Source organism: Tripterygium wilfordii, chromosome 23, assembly GCF_013401445.1.
Source record: "Tripterygium wilfordii isolate XIE 37 chromosome 23, ASM1340144v1, whole genome shotgun sequence".
Lineage (NCBI taxonomy): Eukaryota > Viridiplantae > Streptophyta > Magnoliopsida > Celastrales > Celastraceae > Tripterygium > Tripterygium wilfordii.
In genome coordinates this window covers 11,956,540-11,979,145 of record NC_052254.1, presented here as the reverse complement: position 1 = coordinate 11,979,145, position 22,606 = coordinate 11,956,540, and the positions used below count along the sequence as shown (strand labels likewise).

The 22,606-nt window shown below is 37.8% G+C and overlaps 4 protein-coding genes across 6 annotated transcripts; 3 read left to right on the top strand and 1 right to left on the bottom strand.

The window, feature by feature from the left end:
• The first annotated feature begins 1,978 nt into the window (after window positions 1-1,978).
• LOC119992880 (protein FAR1-RELATED SEQUENCE 6-like) lies at window positions 1,979-5,543 on the top strand. The gene is made up of 2 exons (XM_038839693.1): window positions 1,979-2,235; window positions 2,326-5,543. Exon 2 carries the CDS (start codon window positions 3,876-3,878, stop codon window positions 4,440-4,442), a length of 567 nt encoding a protein of 188 aa, XP_038695621.1. The 5' UTR covers window positions 1,979-2,235; window positions 2,326-3,875; the 3' UTR covers window positions 4,443-5,543.
• An 812-nt stretch (window positions 5,544-6,355) lies between these two features.
• Window positions 6,356-6,997, top strand: LOC119993733 (14 kDa proline-rich protein DC2.15-like). Its single transcript, XM_038840953.1, has one exon. The coding sequence runs from the start codon at window positions 6,401-6,403 to the stop codon at window positions 6,791-6,793; it is 393 nt and encodes a 130-aa protein (XP_038696881.1). The 5' UTR covers window positions 6,356-6,400; the 3' UTR covers window positions 6,794-6,997.
• Window positions 6,998-9,739: 2,742 nt separating this feature from the next.
• LOC119993046 (PX domain-containing protein EREL1-like) lies at window positions 9,740-17,884 on the top strand. 2 transcript variants are annotated; one of them, XR_005466494.1, is made up of 11 exons: window positions 9,740-10,233; window positions 10,903-11,013; window positions 11,483-11,581; window positions 11,747-11,833; window positions 12,502-12,610; window positions 12,763-13,571; window positions 14,818-14,982; window positions 15,435-15,677; window positions 16,222-16,440; window positions 17,115-17,453; window positions 17,578-17,884. XR_005466494.1 is itself a non-coding variant. In XM_038839953.1 (10 exons), the coding sequence occupies exons 1-10, from the start codon at window positions 10,141-10,143 to the stop codon at window positions 17,358-17,360; spliced, it is 2,181 nt and encodes a 726-aa protein (XP_038695881.1). In that variant the 5' UTR covers window positions 9,740-10,140; the 3' UTR covers window positions 17,361-17,670. The 2 variants fall into 2 exon arrangements, 1 of the variants encoding a protein (XP_038695881.1); XM_038839953.1 differs by having other exon boundaries at window positions 17,115-17,670.
• Window positions 17,885-18,106: 222 nt separating this feature from the next.
• Window positions 18,107-21,269, bottom strand: LOC119993047 (adenine phosphoribosyltransferase 5-like). 2 transcript variants are annotated; one of them, XM_038839954.1, is made up of 7 exons: window positions 20,931-21,268; window positions 20,717-20,827; window positions 19,868-19,960; window positions 19,060-19,209; window positions 18,894-18,952; window positions 18,680-18,752; window positions 18,107-18,364 (listed from the first exon to the last, which is right to left on the bottom strand). In XM_038839954.1, the coding sequence occupies exons 1-6, from the start codon at window positions 21,046-21,048 to the stop codon at window positions 18,681-18,683; spliced, it is 603 nt and encodes a 200-aa protein (XP_038695882.1). In that variant the 5' UTR covers window positions 21,049-21,268; the 3' UTR covers window positions 18,107-18,364; window position 18,680. The 2 variants fall into 2 exon arrangements, with proteins under 2 accessions (XP_038695882.1, XP_038695883.1); XM_038839955.1 differs by lacking the exon at window positions 20,717-20,827 and having other exon boundaries at window positions 20,931-21,269.
• Window positions 21,270-22,606: the final 1,337 nt, after the last annotated feature.

Genomic DNA, 22,606 nt, shown 5'->3' with positions numbered 1-22,606 from the left:
ATTTATGCTATCATATATTATCATCATATTTGCTATCACCATATATGCTACTGATGAAATTGTCAACCAAACGAAGCCGATAACCTAATCCGGGAAGAGATTAGACAAGTGAATTGGATACGATTTATTTGTTTGGAATCAAAAATCTATTTCAAAATGGATAAAAAATTTGTGTTTGAACTCGAATTTTCAGACATAAAACTTATATTCAAACTTAATTTAATTCGGATTGAATAAATTCGTTTATCTAGATGGAGTATTTTGCCACCCGACCCACCCCTACTTGCGAGGCATAGCCGGCTCCAAGGGGAGGTCAGATAGGCAGTCGCCTAGGGCCTCTCATGAGGGAGGGGCCTCACTTTTCATTAAATTGTGTATCTTTTTAGGTGTATATAGACAGTACAGTGTACTTATCAATTGATATAAGAAAAAAATGGATTAGGGGGCTCCGCAATTAGTTTCAAATTGTAGAGTCTATAATTGGAATCCAATGGCTTGAGAGATGTGCCACATCACACTATATTTTTGTTTTTTCATTTTTAAAATTTGTATGTATTTTTCTTCACCATTGAATATAAATTGTAGACTCTAAGGAATTGCGGAGCCCCCAAATCAGAAAAAAAATCCTAATATATTGCTATTTGAGAAAACAAACCCATTAACCCAAATACAAAATGACACGCCATCACATATATAAAAAATTTAAAAGTGCAATTCATTGACCTATAACTTTGATTGCGGTAACAAATCAAATCCAAACCGTACAAGTGAGGCCCCTCCCCCATGAGTTATTTGGTTTAGCGTTATTTTGTTTAATTTGATGTAATAAATTTATAAGTTTGAGTCGCTTAATTTATTGGATATTTGTGATAATTTATTTGTATTCAAGAACTAATTATATTGCATTTTGAATTTATTAGATATGTTGGTTTCATATTTATAAAAAAAAATATATTTTAGGGAATGAGGACCTCAGTTTCTTAACTTGTCTAGGGTTTCCAAAATGCTTGAGACGGCCTTGTTGCGAGGGTTTAGTGGGTGGCGGTCGAGTGCAGACGGAAGTAGAGTTGTTAGATAACGTACTCTACGATAAAGTAATGATCAAGCGACTCCGCGTGCGGGTTGGGACCCATGATGATGCACGTGATGAAGGTTCTCTCTCGTCGAATCAATGGAACCACGTCCGCACGGAAAAAATAATAGTTTGATTGGAATTTTGGTCGTCCGATTGGAATTCCATGTTGTGTGGGTTTACGGTTTTGACTCTTTGGAAAGATCCATGTCATATGATGTACGTGGTCCTATCGGGAATTAGGATAGGCAGGGTGTAGCCAATTAACTTATTAGTTATCAATATGGACAAGTGATTTTTTATTTTTTGGCTATGGACAACAGACTAGGTGAGTTGCTCTATATTGTGCCTAATTTGGGAAAGGAGAAAAAGACGGGTGGCGGGAGATTATGTACGGACCAAAAATCGCATTGGTCTATCCTATCAGGTAGGCCCAAGCCCAATAAATTAATTTGACTAACATGTTCACGACTTTCGAATTTATATACAAGGATGCAACTCGTTATTTAGGCCCATGATCCATTGGGTGAGAGGGGCTGCAGTAAATTTTTTTACAGCAGCCCCACTGTAGTCCAATAATAAGATTAAACTAATGATATAATTTTTATTCGAAATAAAAATTAAATTCAACATGAAAAGTGCATAACCTTTCTTAGCCGTTGAATATAAATTAAAAACATTACAATACATTTTTCAAGTTGAATTTGTTTTTTTTTAAAACAAAAAATATATCATTAGATTTTTAAAAATGAAACCAATCAAAATAAAAATATAACTTTTAAAAATAAAAATAAAAATTTTAAGCCTTCCAAAAAGAATTTACAACACGCTCTGCTGGCAACCTGATCCGTTAGATATGACAGCTCAATTATCGTTTCCCGTGAAACCACCGTTAAAAAATGCCACACCGTTTCCACGTGTCAGTCTCTACACTCGATAGATCCATGAAACCTCTGTAACCCCCGGCGTGACTCGCACTTTCCCTCCGGCGCCAACTCGGGGTACTGACAACCTAAATCTCACCGCCGATTCTATCCTGGCCGAGTTCCGATAGGAGAATCGCCACCAGATAGTGCAGATTCGCACTCTCTCAGCATCATGAATATCGAACAAAATGTAAAAAAATGGATCATCAAAGTAGAAGGAGAATCCGAATTCATACGGTACCGGACTCTGATTTATCGTTTTCTCTTTCCGTTGCTCGCCTGCCAAATTCCCTACTCCCGTTGATGATACGAGATTCTTCTGGTTAGGTTTGTGAGTTGCTTACCATTTGTGTATGTAAGGAATTGGAGCTCAATCATGGTGAATTTTGCATTGAAGACAGTGAGAACGTAGACTTATGTGTGATATCCTTTATGGTTGAGTAGTAAGTACCGAATGCTAAGCAAAATTGGAAGAAAATGCCCTAATTTTTCAAATATCTAGCTGAGACTATTGACATTTTAGTTTATTCAATCAGCAAAATTGGAAAAAATTCATATTTGGTATAGAAACTTCATTTCATATTCTGTGTGGGATTGGATTATCCCTGTATTGAATCGAAATTTCTGTTTTTGTAGACTGTTATGGTCTTTATTTGCCATGGAACTTGATATATGAATAATCTTGGTTTTGTTTGACCTTGATTATTTTGTGTTTATAAATGAAATTTATGGTGACCTTTTCCTTTTTAATTACTCTATATGGAAGAAGTTTGTCTCAATAGGGAGCCGGTGTTTGAAGAAGATGATGAATTTGAGGTTGAAAACGACTGTAGTGCAGCGGAGCGGTATGATGAAACTGGGGAATCACATTTGCGGAAGGAACCCTTGCCACCTACTGTGCGTTTGGAGTTTGGTTCTACTGATGAAGCTTATGATTGTATGCCAGGAAACAGGGGTTTGGCATCAGAGTAGGCAACTCTTGGTTTAGACCAAAGAGAAAGGAGTGGTATAGAGCAAAGCTTAGCTGCAGTAGGCAGTAGCACAGTTTCAAGAAAAAGAGTGAAGCCAATTGACCAAAACCAGAAACGAGGACCGGTTGTCCCGCAATGATAGTCATCAGGCTTCTAGACTCTAAAAGGTGGAGAATTGTTGAAGTTGAGCTTCAGCATAACCATCCTCTGAGTCCCCAAATTAAACGGTTTTACGAATCGCATAAAAAGATGATTCTTGCTGCCAGAAAAGCACAACCACCACTAGACCCTGTTAAAGAAGTACACTCCATTAAGCTGTACCAGTCAGCTGTTATGGATAGTGGGTGTAATGAATACTGCAATACTGAGCAAGTAGATGGTATGAATCATGTATATTGGTCCAGGTAATGAATATGGCAATACTGAACAAGTAGATGGTATGAATCATGTGTATCGGTTCAGGCATTTGGAACTCAAAGAAGGAGATGCATATGCAATTGATAACTACTTTTGCCTCATGAAGTTGACAAATCCGACTTTCTTCTACTTAATGGATCTTGATGATGATGGGCTATGAGGAATATATTCTGGGCTGATGCTAGGTCTTGGGCTGCTTATGCATATTTTTGTGACAGTGTTGCAATTGAAACAACATGCTTGGCATTTGGCAAACAAATATGAAATCCCGCTGATTTCCTTTGTTGGTGTGAACCACCATGGACAGTCAGTGTTGCTGGATTGTGCTTTTGTTGGACATGAATCAGTTGACTACTTCATTTGGGTTTTTAGGGCATGGCTTAGTTGCATGATCGGTCCTCCTCCTCAAGTTATAGTTACTGACCAGTCTTACCCCTTGCAAAATGCAATTTCTGAGGTTTTCCCCAAAGCTCGTCATTGTTATTGTGCATGCTGCCATGGTATAACATGCAGAGAGTTCCAGAGAGGTTGGGAGGACTAAAAGGATATGAAGCAATCAAACGACAATTATACGAAGCAGTGTATAATTCCTTGAAGATATCTGAGTTTGAAATTTCTTGGGCTGATATGATAAAGCGGCACAGACTTGGGGATAATAAATGGCTCCGAGCTTTGTATGAAGAACGTCAATGGTGGGTTCCGGTTTATTTAAAGGATGTGTTTTTTGCTGGGATGATCCCTATCCAAGAAATTGAGAGCTTAAATGTATTTTTTGATGGTTATGTACATAAACACACGTCCTGCAAAGAATTTGTAGATAAATATGATCTGGTCCTGCACAGTAAGCACCAAAAAGAAACCATGGCAGATATCCAGTCAAGAAACTCGAGGTTTGAATTGAAAAGAAGATGTAATTTTGAGCTGCAGCTCTCTAAGGTTTATGCAAAAGAATTTTTTAGGAGGTTTCAGTCTGAGGTGGAGGGGATTTTGTATTCTTGCATCAACACAAGGCAGGTGAGTGTCAATGGCCCAATTGTAACTCCAGAAGAAGGTTAGGCAATTTGAAGTTCTATGAGACAAATCAAGTTGATATTCGATGCATTTGCAGTTTGTTCAACTATAAAGGTTATCTGTGCCGGCATGTGCCAAGTGTTCTTAATTATAAGGGGGTGGATGAAATTTCGTCTTGCTACATTCTGCAAAGGTGGAATAAGGATTTAAGTGCAGGTGCCTGCAGGATAATGGCTCTGGCAATATTGATGTGAATAACCCAGTTTACTGGATTTAATCATTTGTATAAACGTGTCATTCGCATTGTAGACAAAGGAGCACAAACTCAAGAACATTATAGGATTGCGCTGCAAGAGTTGGAGGAGTTGTTGAGCAAATTCAATCTTGCAGAGGACAACTCATTGCAAATTATGAATCCAATGTAAGCTAAAAGCAGGAAATGCAAAGGGTATCCTCTTTCATTTTCTTTTGTGAGTTAGGGCATCTGTCCGTCTGTTTTCATTGTGCATGCACAGATGCACTTACAAGGTGGTTATTTCAATTTGATTAAGATGCCTTAATTATTGATCCATTTGTTTCTGGTACTGATTGGAGAGCTCAGCTTCTGGTCTTAAGAGAAACCTTGGGGAAGAGTATAGGGGACCGAGTAAGTTGGCCCCATAAGATAAGCCAGAGAGAACCCACCAAGACCACGGGCACACCACACCAGATTGCACCGCACTGAAGTATGAGCTGGCTGAGCTTCTCAAGAGAGGCCATCTCAGGGACCTGTTGATGGAAAAGGCGAGGAGAGGAGAGTGTGAAAGAAACTCTCCAGGACCCGCTGAGCCAGAGAAGACCATTGGTGTCATCATCGGAGACTCAGACATTGGTGGGGTTGGTGGGGTCTCCCACTCTGCATTATTTGTATGCTTAACCTATTTGTATAGTGCAACTGTTCAAAGTCATATGTAATATATAGCAGTGTAGGTGTTGCAGAAGTAATGTAGAAATTAAGAAACTGCAGTAGTAATTTACTCTTATAAATGTGCTGGTATTTAGCAGAGGGAATTGGTTTTTTAAGCATTTATAGTGGAATTGTAAAGAATTGGACTAGGAATTGTAGGGGAATCGAAATTGCTTTAGTCAATTCTTGAACTAGATGGGAGCAACCCTCAAATCCAAGCCTTATTTTTGCTAGCAATTGTCAATTCTAAAAACCCCTCATCTGTTTGTCATAATCTAACCGAGTAGTTTATAAACAAAATTTAGTTCATCTCTCATTAATGACGCGTTTTTGGGCTTAAGAACCAATGGTGATAGCGTTTGAAGAACAAATCCGGGCGGGCCCATTGTTTAGAGTGGATAATATCTGAATGTCGTTGTGAATCTCAACTTCAATACTTGGTTTGAAGTGCTATTTAGCATTAAAAACAGAATTGATGATTCTTAGCGGGACATATGAAAGTAGTACCCAAAAGAGCTTGAAACAGCTATCTCATCAAACAAGACCCAGAAGTCGTCCAGTCGCCTTCTAAAACACGGACCGTGCATTTCAATCAGCATGTGATCCTACTCACATCCTGGACCTCAAATTGCCCGTCTTTCAAGTTTCAATTTTTGTCACAAAATGACCCAATACTGGACAAAACATCCAGCACAACCCAACAGACACCAATGTTGTCCCACTATCATATACACTCTTCACAATCTCTCTCCTGTCTAATGACATTGCACTGTTCAACTTGCTTAAGCCAATGAGGTACATAGCTTACCCTAATGGCTTTTGAGCACAGGCTGGCTATGTTTGTCTTTGTGAAAAATATCCAACCAAGCCAGCAAAATTGTACAATGCCTGCATACCCATACGTATGGATGAAAAGATTACAAAAAATAGTTACATTATCACTATATTTTCACTCTCTTCCACTCAATCAAACTCTCAACACAGACCTCACAAATTTCCTTTATAAAGGACACAACCCTAGAGTCCCTAATCCTTCATTTCACTATTACCTAGCAATATGGCTTACAACAAGCTCTCTGCAGCCATTTTTGTCATCAATCTCTTCTTCTTCTTCTCCACATTCTCAGACGCTTGTGATCCCTGCAAGCACAAGCCGAAGCCAGCTCCAGCTCCAGCTCCCGCTCCACTGGCTGCTTCTTGTCCTAAAGACACATTGAAACTAGGAGTGTGCGCGGAGCTACTCGGTGCTGTTAATGTTGTTGTTGGAACACCAGCTAGTAGCAAGTGTTGTGCTTTGATTCAAGGGTTGGCTGATTTGGAAGCTGCTTTGTGTCTTTGCACTGCGATTAAGGCTAATGTGCTTGGGATTAACTTGAACGTGCCGGTTTCACTCAGTGCAATCGTTAGCGCTTGCGGAAAAACTGTTCCTCCAGGCTTCCAATGCAAATAAGAACCTAGATCTACTTATGTTGCTTGTTCTTTGTTAACAATTGTTCTTTTGTTTCTCTTGTTTTATTTTGTCTGATATTTTTTTTTTCATATGTGATGTGTATGTTCGAATAATTAGGTAACTTCAAGGTTGCCTTGTGTCGTATCTTATGTAATGTATATTGTTTTGATGCATTTTCTTTTGAAATTTGAAATGCCTTGTAAACAAATGTATAGCTAGGGTTCTAATTTGCAAAATTTAGACATAATATGGATTCCATGGATGAACGTTAATTAAAGCTGTAATTATGGAGCTAATAAATAATTAGGAGATCGGCCACATTTCAACAAAGATTACATCACCATTCACGGAGCGGTTAGATCTTTAACAAATCATTTCAACACGTGTCAAGACTTGTAATCCCATATTAACGCAACCGAGTGACATATAAACAAAAGTCCAAGAACCTTTTTACACAACAAAAGTATTTTCTGGGTCTAAATACTACGGAAACGGCTCAAGAGAACAAATTGTATGGGCCCGTAACCCAGAACGAACAATATCCAAACACCTCTCACACAATAAAAATATGTATTTTCTTTAATAAATCATTTTAACACACAACACTCATTAACACAGAAATCCAAGTGAGAATCCCCTAGCGGACAATATCCAAGCACATCTCACCCAACAAACAAGATTTTTAACAAACCATTTCAACACGCATCACTCATTAAGACAAAAATCCAGGTGAGAATCTCCATGAAACTTTTCAACTAGATAGCTAAATCAGATCTGCATAATGACCGTGTCCTAAAAGGCTAAAACGACAAAGAATATAATTTTACCTATATCTTCTTCCAGAAGCGGTAGATTTTTTTTACAACGTGTTTGAAGTGACGACACATGTAATGTTTAACTAGCTAGTCATGGTAACATTGTAGACATAAATTTCACCCTAAGATCACCCCTTATATAACAATTTCCTTTTACCAATCTGCCTACTACTCTTCTTCCTCTTTCAATTTTGTACCATTCTTCTTCCTTCTCTCTTGTTGTGTCCTGGTTAAATTCAGGCTATATAGCTATCAATTTTGGCATGTGGAGCTTCTTCTTACGGATATATGATTCTCTCTGTGATCTTCCACAGCTTTCTTGAACTGTGTATATATACAAGGTGACTTCTTCTTAAGCAAGATGAGTACATCAATGCTTAAGGAATTGCCTAAATGACAATTCAAGATCGCTGTGGAAAATTACGGGAAGGATCTGATCCCGGCATAGCTTTGCCCTTGCTAAGAAAAAATCCTGCGTCTGCCTCTCTGCCACTGCCACTTTTTTTTTTCTCTCCATCTCTTTCTCATGCAAACGTTCACGTAAACGTTCAATTGATGTAATCATTAATGTCTTTCCTTTGTTTTGGAATTCAATTAAGGAATCAAAGCTTAGAAGCTAGATTCATATACAGGATAAGAAAATCTGTTGGGGATCTGCTTGCATGGATAATGACTTTGACATGTACACATTACATTCAGATTTTAAATGGGATGTTGTGCTGTGTTGAATCTTCTTCTGTAAGTAGTTTAGCATGGAAGAACTTGATCAATGAGAGGATATGGCAAGAGGCTCAGTGATGGGGTTAATGGGGAAGGAAGATGTGGAAGGTCCCATTTGTCAAGGAATCGGAATCAATACACATGCTTGGTGTCACCCCACACACATGTACAACCAAACTTGTTCATTCACCTTACTTCTTTGCAACACACGAAAGTAAAACCTGTTGAGAATCGACCTTCCCAACTGACAGCAGCGAATAGCAGGAAATTAAAGAACAAAAACAAGAGAAACATAAAATATTTTAACGTTGTTCATCCAATGTAATTAACTACATTCACGAGACTATTGGCCAGAAGAAAATACAATGAATTTATCAACAAGTAAATGCACCAGGACAAGCTTAATTGCAAGTTCGTGTCCTTTTTGGCTCAAGTTCAGGGGACATATGGTCAATGCTTTTTCTTATGCCCATTCATGTTTTTTCTGATATAGAATCAAATATTGCCAATTGGGCCGCCTATATTCCGCCTAAATCAAGTGAAATGGTAAACTTTAGCCACCCCTCGATTTATGTTGACTTTGTTGTGATCATGTATTTTTTTTTAGGCGTGAGCTCTTCGCACCCCACCCCTTCAATGAAATCGAAGAACAAAAGAGAGTAAACTCTGCCTTGAGCACGCTGCGGAGAAGGGAAGGGAGTCCGATTCTCCTTTTGCACGTCATTGCTACTTGGATCTGTGGGTTAGTCATCAACGCCCAATCACATCGACCAACGGCAAGGCCAAATGGAATCTGAACTCCTCCTCTTTCACAAAATCATATCTATTTTCAATCACAATAGAAAGGAAGCCAAATGGTTTCTTACAAGGATCAATGATTTGCGCCAAGTCATTTATTTTCTGGTTACTCAACATCGACCAACTCAATCCAGACTCAATTTCAAGTCAACAAACATTATCGAAGAGGTGACGATGTTGGATCTAAAGAAGAGTTGAAATTGACAAGTGAATCGATCACTAAAGTTGAAAGAGTCTCGACCCTTCCCATGTTTGACCTTAAATGCATAGCTGACTACATGATGAGTACATGGGTCGAGAAGAAGCTTAGGGTTTTTGCTTTTGGGTGTAGTTTGTAAATGTTTGAGTTTTTGGTTACTTTTGGTTTGGTGTGGTTAGAAAAATGTCAATTTTTGAAGGATGTGGATATAAAAGGGTACAGTTTGAAAAGGCTGGTTGTGACCATAATAGAGTATTCGGCCCAACGGCCCATATGGGGGCTTCCCAAAGCCCAATACTAAAAACCGAAAGGGCCGGATGCCCGGATTAGTGATCCACGTGATAGTTGTACACTTGTACTTGTACGGGACGACAGTTAGGTCCAGCTTGTCGTTTATGAGGGGAAAAATAAAAGAATATTGGAATGGTGAGTGAGAGCGCAGGAGATCGAAGCTTCATTGTTTGAAGACTCAATAGAGACTTTCTCTGCGGAGAGACGGACGGAGCCAGACCGAAGAAGAAGAGACAGAATTCAAATTGAAGCAGGCGATACACTACTCATCGCGGCTTCGTTGAGCCACGTTTCCTTATCCTCTGTTATCGTGCGCTGTCGTTTGGCACTGACGGAAGTGACGACTGTGGATGTGAAAGTTTACGATCGCCACCCGTTTTTTGTTCGGTTCCGATTGGAAAACTTCCACCAATCCGATCACCAAAACCCTAGCGCTTCAATTCGATAGAGAGAGTAGCGGATGGTCAATTTGCGGAGATCGAGGATAATTGTCAATTTCTAGGTAGAAAGAGAGAGTGCGTAAGATGATGCCGAGGCTCAGTCCACCGAAGCACAGGCACGATGGGACTTCGCCGCTGCCGTTGGGGATGGACTGGAGCCCGCCGCCTCGGAAATGGGTGAGTTATGGCACTCGACGTAACTTTCGAGAATTGTTGGTGGTAATTGATTCTCATTCGGCTTTAATTGAACCAACTGTCGTACCTTTATTCAATTTGTTAATCATTCAAGTCTGATTAAGCTGAGAGTTATGTGATCATGATCGGTTCTTTTAGGAATCAACGCCTAGGGAATTACAATAATTAATTCAGTCATCCAGGTGCTGGTATTAGGCGGCAGTTTGGTTCCTGGTCAATTCTTGACTTATAAATCAGTTTTAATTGGTAGACACTTTATTCTCTAGATTGAAGTTTATTAAAACTGTGGTATGTGTGATTAAGTTTAGTTGGTTAGCTTCATACCATATTAAGCATCCAGTGGTTACAGGGTATATTAGCTCATGTACGTCGATCCCAGTAATGATGTGGAGGATTGCTTTTTGTTAGCTGAAAGTGCATTGTAACATTTAGCTGTACTTCCAATTTAAGATTTTAGGAGCCTGAAAGCTCTCCTATTGAGGCAATGCCTGGTTTCATTCATTAATACTCATGTAGGGGCACATCGTCAGTAATGGAAAAAATTGTCCATTTATGACTACAAGGCTTTTAACTTTTCTTTTCATATCCTCTCTAAGATTTTCTTGAGTTTTGGCTTTGGTTCTTATGTCAGAAGTCATTTGTTTCATGCAGAATGGACGGGGCACAGTTTGGCCTCATGATCCTCGCACAGGGTGGACTTATTGTGTCACAATACCCTCGTGGGTTGTTCTTCCAAAGTCAAGAGATTCAGATCCTGTAGTGGTACTCAAATTGAATGACTCTACAATGCTATTCTATTCCAAGGGTTAGATGTTATTTCTATATTAGTTTCTGGGACTGGATTTGACAGTATTGAATCACTTGGGAGATAGAATGATGGAAATTATTACTTTTTTTAGGTCACGTAATGCTTTGGCTTACTAGACTGCTGGAAAATGTGCAAACAAGTTGCATTTGTTTTTAAAGTATCTTGTGTAGTTTCATTCATGTGAAATTTTCTGGTCATCCTAGAACAACTGTATCATATTTCCATTGTGTGAAACTTAGTTTGTTGTGTTGTGGATTCGGAAAATATGTGACAGGTTTATAAGATTCTTGTTTTGCGTATATTATATCCTTGGAAAGAAAGAGAGGAATGACAAATACATTAATATGGATGGTGTCGTCAGCCATCTAAGTTTTGATAACCTCCACATGCTTGTGCGTTTTTGCTAACATTCTCAAAGGGCAGTTTTACAGGGTTCAGGTTGGTGTGCAATCACCCGCTGGGATTACAATCACACGCGGTGTACTGAGAAGATTTAATGGTTTCTTGAAGTTATTTAGTGACGTAAGTCTATGGTTTTCTTGAGTGCACCAAAGAGTATTTCTTTGTCATCCATTGGGAAATTATAGTGGCCTGCAATGTTGAAAATATTTACAGAATCGTACCTTGAGGAAATTAGTGTTATATTAATCTAAGTTGTTCTATGTATTGTTTCATTCCTTTTGTCAGCTTAAAAAGGCCTTTCCCAAGAAAAGTCTTCCACCAGCTCCCCCCAAGGGAATCTTGCGAATGAAAAGTAGGGCACTGTTGGAAGAGGTAGGCAATATGTATTCTGCTTCATTCTGTTTGCAGTTGGCATCACTTCAATTCCCAAAACATGTTGCTATACTTTCAATAGTACATGGTCATTGTCAGCGGAACTTCGTCGTTCTAAATGTGAAGGAAATATTTCCTGAAATGCAGTTCTAATTTTGGATTCGATGTTTACTGTAATCCTTTTTATCAAGATAAAGGCCCAAGTTATCTATCTCAAATTAACAATACAAGTTGAGGAGTGACATGCTAACTTGGGCCTCCTCTAATGGGGCTACTGAGCTTTATGAGTTATGTATTGTCAATATACTGGACATGATGACTATATTTTTGAAAATTTACAACAGGCAATGCCTTGAAATGTTTTTGTTTCCGAGCTCTGATATTTTACCTTCTTATGTGGTTGTATGCTTACCTCATCCAACTAAGTTAATGTTGATGCATTCTAGGGAGTAAATATTGAGGTGTTTTTCTTTGGTGTTCGCGATATCTTCAAATATGTTAGCTACCCTACAAATATCTATTTTTTCTTGTGCATGACGATGTTATAGGGTATTGGCAAGTTTGTGTGCAAGTAGAACTGGAAGCTGCTTGTAGGTCTTAGAGAAAAGAGAGAAAATGAACTGATATATATGCCGTGATATTCTTAAAAAGGCTTAGTGTGGTTGCAGAGAAGGTGCTCATTGGAGGAATGGATGACAAAGCTACTATCTGACATTGATATATCAAGAAGTGTTGCAGTTGCATCCTTTCTCGAATTAGAAGCTGCTGCTAGATCTTGTATGTGTCATTCAATTGTATTTGGAAACATATATAGTCCCTACATGTCTTCTTAAAGAGAAAATGGATAACTTGTTAAATATAATTAATTTTAAATAACACATTATATTTTTCGTCTCTCTTTAGTTAAAGGCTCATTGTACTATTTTCAGCATTTCAAGATGTGGATCAGCAAGCTTCCGAAGCAAACAATACCAGCAATAGCACAATATCTTCACCTCATGCGCCTCCCCTCTCAAGCTTATCACTTGTTGGTGGTAGTTCTTCAATTACATCAGATTATGGCAGTGATACAGCTTACGATACATCCGATCTCAGCACTCCAAGACTAGGAAATGATGAAAATTTTGAAATTGGTGTGGAGGATGTAACAATGGGTGAAGATTTGGCTAACCCTATAGAAAAGCTTGTAAAATATGGCATGTCCAACATTGATGAAGGACTCTTTATGGGACAAACTATTCTAGAGCAGCTTGAAGGTTTTCCAAGGCATAAACCACATGCCAAGCTTGTGAATAACGTCGTAAATATGAATAATTACAATGGAAATGTTTCTCAAGCTTCATTTCTTTCAACCAATGGGCTGGAACTTTTCTCCGAGCCTGAGCATGGCAAAAGTATCGGTCATGCTCGAAAGCTGTCAACAGAAAGTGCTGGAAGCGACGTAAGTTCTTTGAGAAACAGTGATTTTTCAATCCCTGGCATTCCAAATGTATCTGCTGATGGGTCTTTGGATCTTCCTGGAGGTGCTGAGGTCTCAAGTAGTACAGATATTTGTATTGTTACAGAGTTACAGTTTGCTGCTAATTCACAACTTGTCATTCCAGTGGATCAACGCCATAAGATGAACAGGGTTCTGTTGACCATGCAGCGCAGACTTGTCACTGCCAAAACAGACATGGAGGATCTTTTATCAAGATTAAATCAAGAAATAGCAGTTAAAGATTATCTTGACACAAAGGTATATGAGTCAAATATTGTTTTCCTGGTCTAGTGTGTTATCTTTAGATTTTCCCCATTCTTTGCTGAATAAATTGATTGTATTTTGAAATTGTTTGTGATAGTCGATCATTCCTTTTCTGGCAAATTATGACTAGCCAAGGTGGAAAGCAGTTTGTATTTTGATATTTGAATGAGGCCTATGATATATGGGCTTAGGGTTGAGGTCTTTGATGACGATGAATGATGCACCATGCCTTGTGATTACTGGACTATATTCGCAGCACGTTGTTCGGTTGGTGCGCTGTCAGCGTTTGCATTTTGGTTCTAGAGTCATTCTGTCTGGTCCCCAGAGTCTTTCTGTCTGGTGCCCAGAATACCCAGTTGACAGTATTTTTTATGGGCTCAAAATTTAGAATGATAATGGGTTTCCCTTTCCTGCAGCATTCACAATGATCCAAAATGAGTATTTATGGAGTGTCCTCAATATACCAGAATGGATGACAACATTGTTACTAGAATGGTAGTGTTGAGAGGTAGAATGCACTATGGTGGCAAGCTATTTTTTTAAATGCTAATGGTTGAAATCTTAAGCGTAAATGGTAGGGGCTTCCACTAAGAAACATATATCTCTGACTTTAAGCTACCTTGATGGAGATTCTTGAAAAGATATCGAAAGAATGAAAATTTGATTATTGTACTTGGCGGGGGCATATCAACTAATTGGTGAATGGTTGAGCTGTCCCATGAGCCCCAGGAAATGCCCTATAATTTCTTGTACATGGGAGTTTACTCCAACATGCTTTTTTAAGGATGTGGTCAGCAATAGTCAATTATTTCTCCCGTAGCAGCTGTAGGGCCTCAGGAAACTTGAGTGCTGCTCCATATGGTCACCCTTTGAGACGACTCATGTAATTGTGTTTCAGTGATTTTGTTGATTTGATTCTCTCCTTGTGAAATGTATTAGACGTGTTTTCACCTCCTAATAAGTGTCCTGTAAAGTTTTATCTTCCAATACTGAAACATCTTTGAGGTTGGTATTGAGTAAGTGAGTAACACTGCAAATTTTTGTTTTATTACTTCTTTATGTTCTAATGCATTGTAATTTTAATGAGTCTTACTTGAGAACAATGACTTTATTGCACTAGCACAGTCCAGATCCTAACAAATCTTGCTACACTGTTGAATGGTGATAGGGTCATAGTTTCAATATTAAAACTTTCTTTACTTGTATGATAATGTGGGAATAACTGATTGCATTTATTCAGGTCAGGGATTTGGAGGTGGAACTTGAAGCTACTAAACAGAGAAGTAAAGAAAACCTGCAGCAAGCCATTATGATTGAGAAGGATAGATTTACCCAAATGCAGTGGGATATGGAGGAACTAAGGCGCAAATATTTGGAAATGGAGTTGAAATTGAAATTCAAAGAGGTTATGCCTTGACCTTTTTTCTTCTTGCTTCCTTTTTTGGTTATAAAATTCACATGCAGCATGACTATTCTAAAATTCTGTGCCATTTTTTGTTGGGCCTTGAAACTGCCTCAGAGAACATAAGTTGGTTTATGGTCTTTTAGAAGACCGACAAAGTTCTTTTTGCATCCTTGTGTTGTTAATAGGTTGGAGCATTGCATATTTACATTACACGTGATTAATCATGTTAGATATTCTGAGAGAAGCAATTAACAAATATGACTTACATTGCAACATTTCAAGTTTCAGTTAACTATAATACATTTATGTTGTGTGCAAAACGCAAAGATGTATGTGCTGATGTGCATGTGTTCATGTGTTGCAAGAAAATTGGTGAACCAAAGAATAAAATATATTGATTTTTCTGATAGAAACAGAGATATTTTCGATAATAATAGATGAAATGTTTACAGGATGAAAAGTCATCTACTGTTTTGATTAAAGATTCTACCATTGATGAAAACCTTGGATTGCTGGATGAGTTGAATGCTACCAAAGAGCAGCTTCAGAAGTTGTCAAAGCAATATGAAGAGCTAGAAGCAAAATCAAAAGCAGATATTAAAGTTCTTGTTAGAGAGGTTAAATCACTAAGATGTTCCCAGACAGAACTAAAGCAGGAGCTTAGTCAGTCGCTGAAGGAAAAATCTGAAGCTGAGGTAATCTGTTCCTTTACTGAAGTACTTAATTTCTATGTAAAATTTTGTTTTTAGGTGTGAGTTATCTAAACATGCAGCAGTAATCTTTGGGTTTCCTAGCATTTTTTGGGAAGTCAAAGCCAAGAAAACTGGCGATTAAGTTATGCATTGTCTCTCGCCTATTGTTCTGGATCTATTGTCTATCTAGTATATGCCCCAGGGTGTGCATGAGTTAGCCAAGGGAGCTAGTTTGAGTCTCCACAACCCCAAAAAAAAAGTGATTTTACTGATATTGGGTTGATGGACCAGTTCAAGTGTCCACGGTTTATCGTTTGAATTTTTTTTTTTATCTAATTTATTTCTTATTAATTGGTTATTTTAGGATTATCCATTTCCTCTCGACTGGTTGGTGTTAACTATCAATTTAGAAGGACAAGAAGAACTATCTATAACTTTTCAGTGGTTCTTTCTAGTCTGCCTCATATAACTGAATTTGACTCCATTAGTTTGATATTTTGCTTTTGAGCCAAATGATTAAAAAATTTACAAGTTGTTTTTTCTTTAGAAACGTCTTCAACTGGAAAGACAAATTGGTGAGCATGGGAAAATTGCTCGGAGGAAGCTGCTGGATGAATGCAGGGTTCTTCACAACCTGCTTCAGGAATGCAGTACTAAACTTTCCATTGAAGATGAAGATAATCCTAACGCAGAACCAGCCTCTTTGACAGATGCTTTGAATTTGTTGACTAAATCTGATGACCAGCTTGTCCTGCTACTTGCAGAGGTATTTTTCAACTCACTTTATTGTCTTGGTACTGACGACCTTGAACTTCTTTTTGCTTGAAAATTTTAATCTTTACACGCCACCATACCAATCTCTCTCCATTTAACATACCTAAACCATGTTAAACAATGTTCTCTCATCTACCTTGGACTGTTCTAACCAAATTGTAGATGGAATAGTCTTATTTCTCATCTTACCTTAGGTTGCCACACAATCAAAGAGAAATTTTGTTTCTGTTATACTCGGTTTTTGGGATATTGTCTTTTAATGGTGCAACACTATGTATCATGCATTATTGAGATTAGAGTAAAGAAAACATCATTGCTGTTTGTATAACTGACATATATGGGAAAGAAGGGCTAAAGGTAGAGGTGTTTTCCCATCCTACAAGAAAAAATTGAAAAGAAAAATTTGCCCAATCCAATGCTCGACTGCTTAAGCCTTAAGCTGCTGTTTTGATGTCTTGGTTGGGCCTTTTTTCTTTGGATATTATGAAGTTCTCTCTCGAGTGTGGGAGTGATATTGACATATTGTAGGTTCTCCTAGCCTCCATCTCTGGCATTGATTTCTCAGCTACTATCAAAATGGTTAATAGTTTTTTTTCATCCCAGATTCATGTGTCATTTGAATGTAACTTGTATAGTCTCTCTCTGCTGAAAAAAACCTTTGATCAGGCACAACAATTAGTTGTCGAAGATGGAACTAGTACTGGGGCTAATGCACATTTTGGCATTGATGATGATTCAAGAACAATAGATCTTGAGTTGAGGAAGATGCTAGCGGAAATCTTCACCGATAATGCAAGGTTGAGAAAACAGGTAAACGCTGCTCTACGCCGAGTCCTCAAAATGGATATCATTTCTAATGGTAATACAGAAGCTCCAAGGATAAGCATACCAGAGGAGCCTGTGGAAACATAACACTGGGGAGTAAATATTGTGGTTGTCATATTTTCTAGATTACAGTGAAATGTCAAGTACTGCTGTTCTGAATCAGCTGGCATATTTCAATTGGTAAGGTTCACAATAAAACAGCAGTTGAATCGCCTAATTTTGCACCACCCGCATTAGGCGAATCAGGAATACATATCGTAGAAAAGGAACTAAAGTAAATTGACACATTCCCTCTTTTCAACAGGTTGATCTCACAGCTTTGTGGTAGCAGTTTGGACACAAAATTTAAAACATTCCTTTGTGATGATGAAGATTAATTTGATGGCCAATTTTGTCACATGTGGAGCGAGATTGTCAACAAGGAGATTTGACCATAACTTTATTTTCTTTCTTTTTTTTTTAAAGTATGAGCCTGAGTAGTATTTTTAGGAGTCCAATATTTTTTTATAGGAAATATTATGATTTAATTAGGATTATCAAGGGTATGCAAACATAATATAAATAATAGGCTCATAGTTTTGGAGAATTATAATGAAATCAGAGAGTTGTCTTTTTTTCTACGTCGTTCAATTTTTGGTAGATTGAATTCTTAGTGAATTGAAACTAACCGCTTTTGTTTTTATGAATTTTCACTTTCTTCGACCACGCTCTGCATTACTTCGCTGATCACTTTTCCAGCAAACCTTAACGAGAGACGGCCAATATAACATTGAGAACTAGTCACAGTACAGAGAGTACTTGCCAATAAATAATCGACCACTATGTTTGAGAAGTGCCAAATCATGGTATTATGCATTGTATGTATGCGAAAAGAGGCCTTCTTCATTCATGTTTCGTTCAAAGTTCAAACTCTAAAGTCATAAAACAGCCTGCCTATGGAAAAGAATACAACATTGTACATAGCGATCAGGGAAGCATATATCACATCGCATCGCTAGCACTCGACTTTGGTTGAGAAATCTATCACGACCATTTGCTTAAGCATCATTTGTGTTGGCATCTCCGCCTAAGCTTCTTGAGGTCACATAGATCTGCAAGAAATGGAAAAAATATATATACCAAAACACAGTCAAAAGCTAGACATCCGTTGCTACGCCTATGTACGTTATTATAGATCATAAAAGGCTGAAGGGGTCGGGTTTCGATCAAAGTAGAAGGGTAACAATTAACTTAATCTACAAGAACGTAGTCTCATCGTAGTTCGTATATTCAAGATACTCCTATTAACAGTGCACTTAAGTGTCCTCCTTAATCCAAACCGTTGAGGTGTTTACATTAACCTACTGATATCACAGTAAAACTCTTGAAGGTAATTTTAACTACGATTCGTGAGGAAGGTCTCATACCTCAGCAACAATTATCAACTAGGCGTGGCTCTATAAGGATATAAACTGGCTTTCCGTTAAGCCGGCATTGCCCCTGCAAGATGTTCAATTATCAAGAGGCAAATCAACTTCGCAACATAAACCATGTACAAATTACCGAGTATCATGACAAGGAACAAGACAAGAAGGTTGTAATAATTTAGGAAATAAGTAACATAGATAGTTCAAGTATTACCTTGACCTCACGCAACCCAATCACACAAGCACATTCAACCACGTCAGCACCCACACGTTCTAAGAAAACGTAACGCCCAGGGTTAACTCACTTTGTGATGAGAAATTGGAATTATATAAGAACTACAAGATAAGCCAAAATAATTAATGCACTAAAACTACCTCACCTAAAAGTCTTATCGCAGCAGAGAGGGTACCACCAGTAGCCACCACATCATCAATTACCAATGCACGTTCCCCGGGTTGGACAGCATCAATGTGCATCTCAAGACAATCAGTTCCGTATTCCAGCTCATATGCTTCAGAAATTACTTTACCTATACATTTGCATTTCAAGTCTCAATTGGATAGTGATACGTGTGAAACCTAAACTATGGAGAATGCCAGTTAAACGAATAAAACAAACTAACAACACTAAAAAGAAAGAAGACAGTTTCAGAAGATCCTATAGTTACCACAAATAGATTTGCTAGCGAGGGAGGAAAAGAGAATCATATATTTAAGATTTAAATAGGTATTAGAAATTCAGAATTTGTTCATATGAACTTGTGATCCTATAGTTACTACTGAATAGGTGTTGATCAGCAGTTGAGTGCATCGTTTAATTTGCATCAAATCAAGATAGCCCTACAAAATTACAACATTAAGAAAACCTGTGCCTCTGAACAACCCATGCATCAAAGAAGTGCACAATCTGGCTACTATACAGGAAAGAATCAAAGACAACAACAAACTATCACTTTAGACAACTAATCAAAGAAATGCGACACCTCAAGAGAGTCAAACACAAATACTTTTCATTGATAAACTTTCTACACAACCTACCAACATCTCTACTTCAATAGATTTGCTCTGCTGACTTTTGAAATGGTCGTGTAAGATGATCAAATGCAAAAATTATGACCTCTGGACTTTGTCTCACCTAACAGACAAACAAAAGTAAAGCAGAAGCACAAATACCATCTGAATGCGTACCTGGTAGCTTTCTAGGTTTTCTTAAAGGAACAAACTTTGCACCAATCGCCAATGCTATTGAAGGACCAAACATGAAGCCTCTGGCTTCAACCCCTGCAGATAACATAACTAACATAAGCAATGATTAAAAAAATCACTGGAATAACAATGCCTGAGAATCATAAATTCCAAATCTAGTTCTGTTGCTTCAAACATTTCTAATGCATTTCTCTCTCTTTTTTCCCAATGTAACTCACATCAATTAAGTAATAATAATGATCCGAACCCTACATTTGATATAGGAAAAAACAGTTCAGTCTTCACCCACATAAAGACGGGACTGATATAATTTTAAGCCAAGATCAAACCATGTATCCCAACACATTGGCAACAGCCCACTTGTTTCTTTCCCCTCAAAATGCAAACACAAGCAACTCTAATGGGGGAATTGCAAAATCTTGAAGTAGTGTCAAGAAAAAAAAAATCAACCCAATGACGCAAAGATAACTGGGACAAAATCTTCTTGCTAATCTTATAAAAAAAGCATGAGATTAGACATTCACATGGTGGATTTTCTTCTGTGAAGAAACAAATTGCAACACTGCAACTGCGTCCAGAATCATTTTCTTTTGGGGAAAAATTGCAGTTTCAAAGACTAACAAAAAGAGAGAACGATTCTAAACTTCCTCTGTGGAAAATCACCCAATTATGACCACTGACATTGTAACCAACCCAGCACACCAAAGCAACGGAACAACCTCTCCTAATCTTTTTCTTTTTATCATTTCAATCACACATTGTCAAACCGGGAGTCCAATAAAATTTCTTTCTAATAAAAAAAGAAAAGAAAAGCAGAGGCACGAAATAGACCAGCAACAACAGAAATCCCCCTGTCTTTGTATCGATAGACAAAGATGTCCACCGTCGCCTTGAACACCTTATGATCCAGCAACAATGTCGTTATATCTTGAAACATTATCCCTACCAAGAAAACAAACCAAGTGTTCGACGAATTTCCCCACAGAGACGAAACATCCAAGTTCTAACCAGAAAAGCATAGCACGGAAGAAGCAAGGAAAAAAACCTGGTTTGGGAAAATCTGGAACGACTCGAATGGCTTGATGAATGGCCTCCAGTCTTGGGTCTCCGTTGAGGCCGTTCTCTGCTGCATACATTCTGTTTTCTGCAGAATCTCTATGCATACAACTCTCTCTCCCTTTCTTTCAATTCTCTCTCTCTCTCTGAAATGCGTATGAAGAAGAAATCTAAAGAAGGTTGAATTTGAATAACAAAAATACTTCCTCGGAATTCTCAGCAAGCGGATTTGGATTTGGATTTTACAGAAGGGTATTAACTCCCTTGCTATATCAAATCAAATCCTCTCGAGATCCTCCATGCCTTGCGTGGCTAATGGAAAGAAAAAGGTTGGGGCATTAAATACTAAATTTTTTGTCTATTTATGTTCGCCAACTCCAATTCATCACGCGCTCGGATCGCACTCGCATGCCACGCTGCATAATCATACACTCCCTACTTATCACCAAAATTAACTCAAGGGTGCTTTTCGCAGTGTGTTTACACCTTTCTAATGCATTGCTTTTGACTTGAACGCATAAAAAATGTGTGGAAGGTGCAATATCACACCATGAGTTCAAAGCTTAGGCTTCCACTCCAGATGTAAAGCAATTGACAGCATTCTAAACATGAAAAAAAAAAAATAATTTTACTCTCAATCCTTTTTTTTTATTCTATTTATATTTTTAGAAAAATAAATTCATCAAAATTTAATTGATATTAATAAAAAAAATCAAATTTACCTTATCTCTTCACAGTTATTGTAATGATTTGCTAAATAAATTTTATTTGCACACCACTCATCTACTATTTTTACATCACCTTTAAAATATGATAAGTTTACACCAATAATTTCTAAGTTTACACACAAAATTTTGATGAATATACCAAAATACCCTTGTTTTGTACAATCTCAACTCAATATATATGTGGAGTTTTTTTCTTTACAGGCACTCTAACATTTTTTAATTACCACTATAGCACCCTCTTTTTTCTTTTTTCTTTTTTTTATCAAAATGACATTTGACACTTTTTCGGAAAAGCGTCATTCACAATGACACCGCTCCAAGAAGCGTCATTAGCGCTAATGATTTTTTCAATCTAAATACGCTATTTACAACAACGTCTTCAATAATTTTAGATGAAAACGCTTCTACAAACAGCGTCATCAGTCGATTAACTATAATGACGCTTTTAACAGTGGCGTCATTATAAAAAATTGAATTATACTGTTGTTAACCATCTCATTTTACTTTAAAAACGTTAAATGTCATTTAGGTAAAAAAAATAAAAAATGCTATAATAGTAATTAAAAAATGTCAGAGTGTCTGTACGAAAAAAAAACTCATATGTGTGCGTCGCTGGGTTTTGCAGTGTGTAGAGTGCGTAGCTTCTGAAAAAAAAAAAAAAGGCCTACGTTTTACAGTCCCGTCAAAAAAAAAAACAAAAATAGGTCAAAAGAAGAGAGAGACGGGGAACATTCCCTGTAATACAAACTATTGTAACGCAATCTTTAAATGGAGCACACACGCAATCGAACGGTCAAATGACCATCTGACCACGTAACTAGGAAAAATTGCACTGATGCAGATGAATTTGGACATTTCGCAAAAATAGGTGGCCAATTGGCAGAGAATCAAGTGTGGTGGTCCCTAGCAGGACCACAAATGGACTAGTATGATCATA

What these genes read in the sequence shown, in the direction of transcription:
- LOC119993733 (XM_038840953.1), top strand. Translation starts at nt 6,401, where the DNA reads ATGGCTTACAACAAGCTCTCTGCAGCCATTTTTGTCATCAATCTCTTC.
- LOC119993046 (XM_038839953.1), top strand. Translation starts at nt 10,141, where the DNA reads ATGATGCCGAGGCTCAGTCCACCGAAGCACAGGCACGATGGGACTTCG. An exon ending in TGAAATTGAAATTCAAAGAG is followed by an intron (nt 14,983 to 15,434) that starts GTTATGCCTTGA and finishes AAATGTTTACAG; the next exon opens with GATGAAAAGTCATCTACTGT. An exon ending in AGGAAAAATCTGAAGCTGAG is followed by an intron (nt 15,678 to 16,221) that starts GTAATCTGTTCC and finishes TTTTTTCTTTAG; the next exon opens with AAACGTCTTCAACTGGAAAG.
- LOC119992880 (XM_038839693.1), top strand. Translation starts at nt 3,876, where the DNA reads ATGCTGCCATGGTATAACATGCAGAGAGTTCCAGAGAGGTTGGGAGGA.
- LOC119993047 (XM_038839954.1), bottom strand. Translation starts at nt 21,048, where the DNA reads ATGCATAGAGATTCTGCAGAAAACAGAATGTATGCAGCAGAGAACGGC. An exon ending in GGGGATTTCTGTTGTTGCTG is followed by an intron (nt 19,961 to 20,716) that starts GTCTATTTCGTG and finishes TGTTATCTGCAG; the next exon opens with GGGTTGAAGCCAGAGGCTTC. An exon ending in AAAACCTAGAAAGCTACCAG is followed by an intron (nt 19,210 to 19,867) that starts GTACGCATTCAG and finishes GCAAATGTATAG; the next exon opens with GTAAAGTAATTTCTGAAGCA.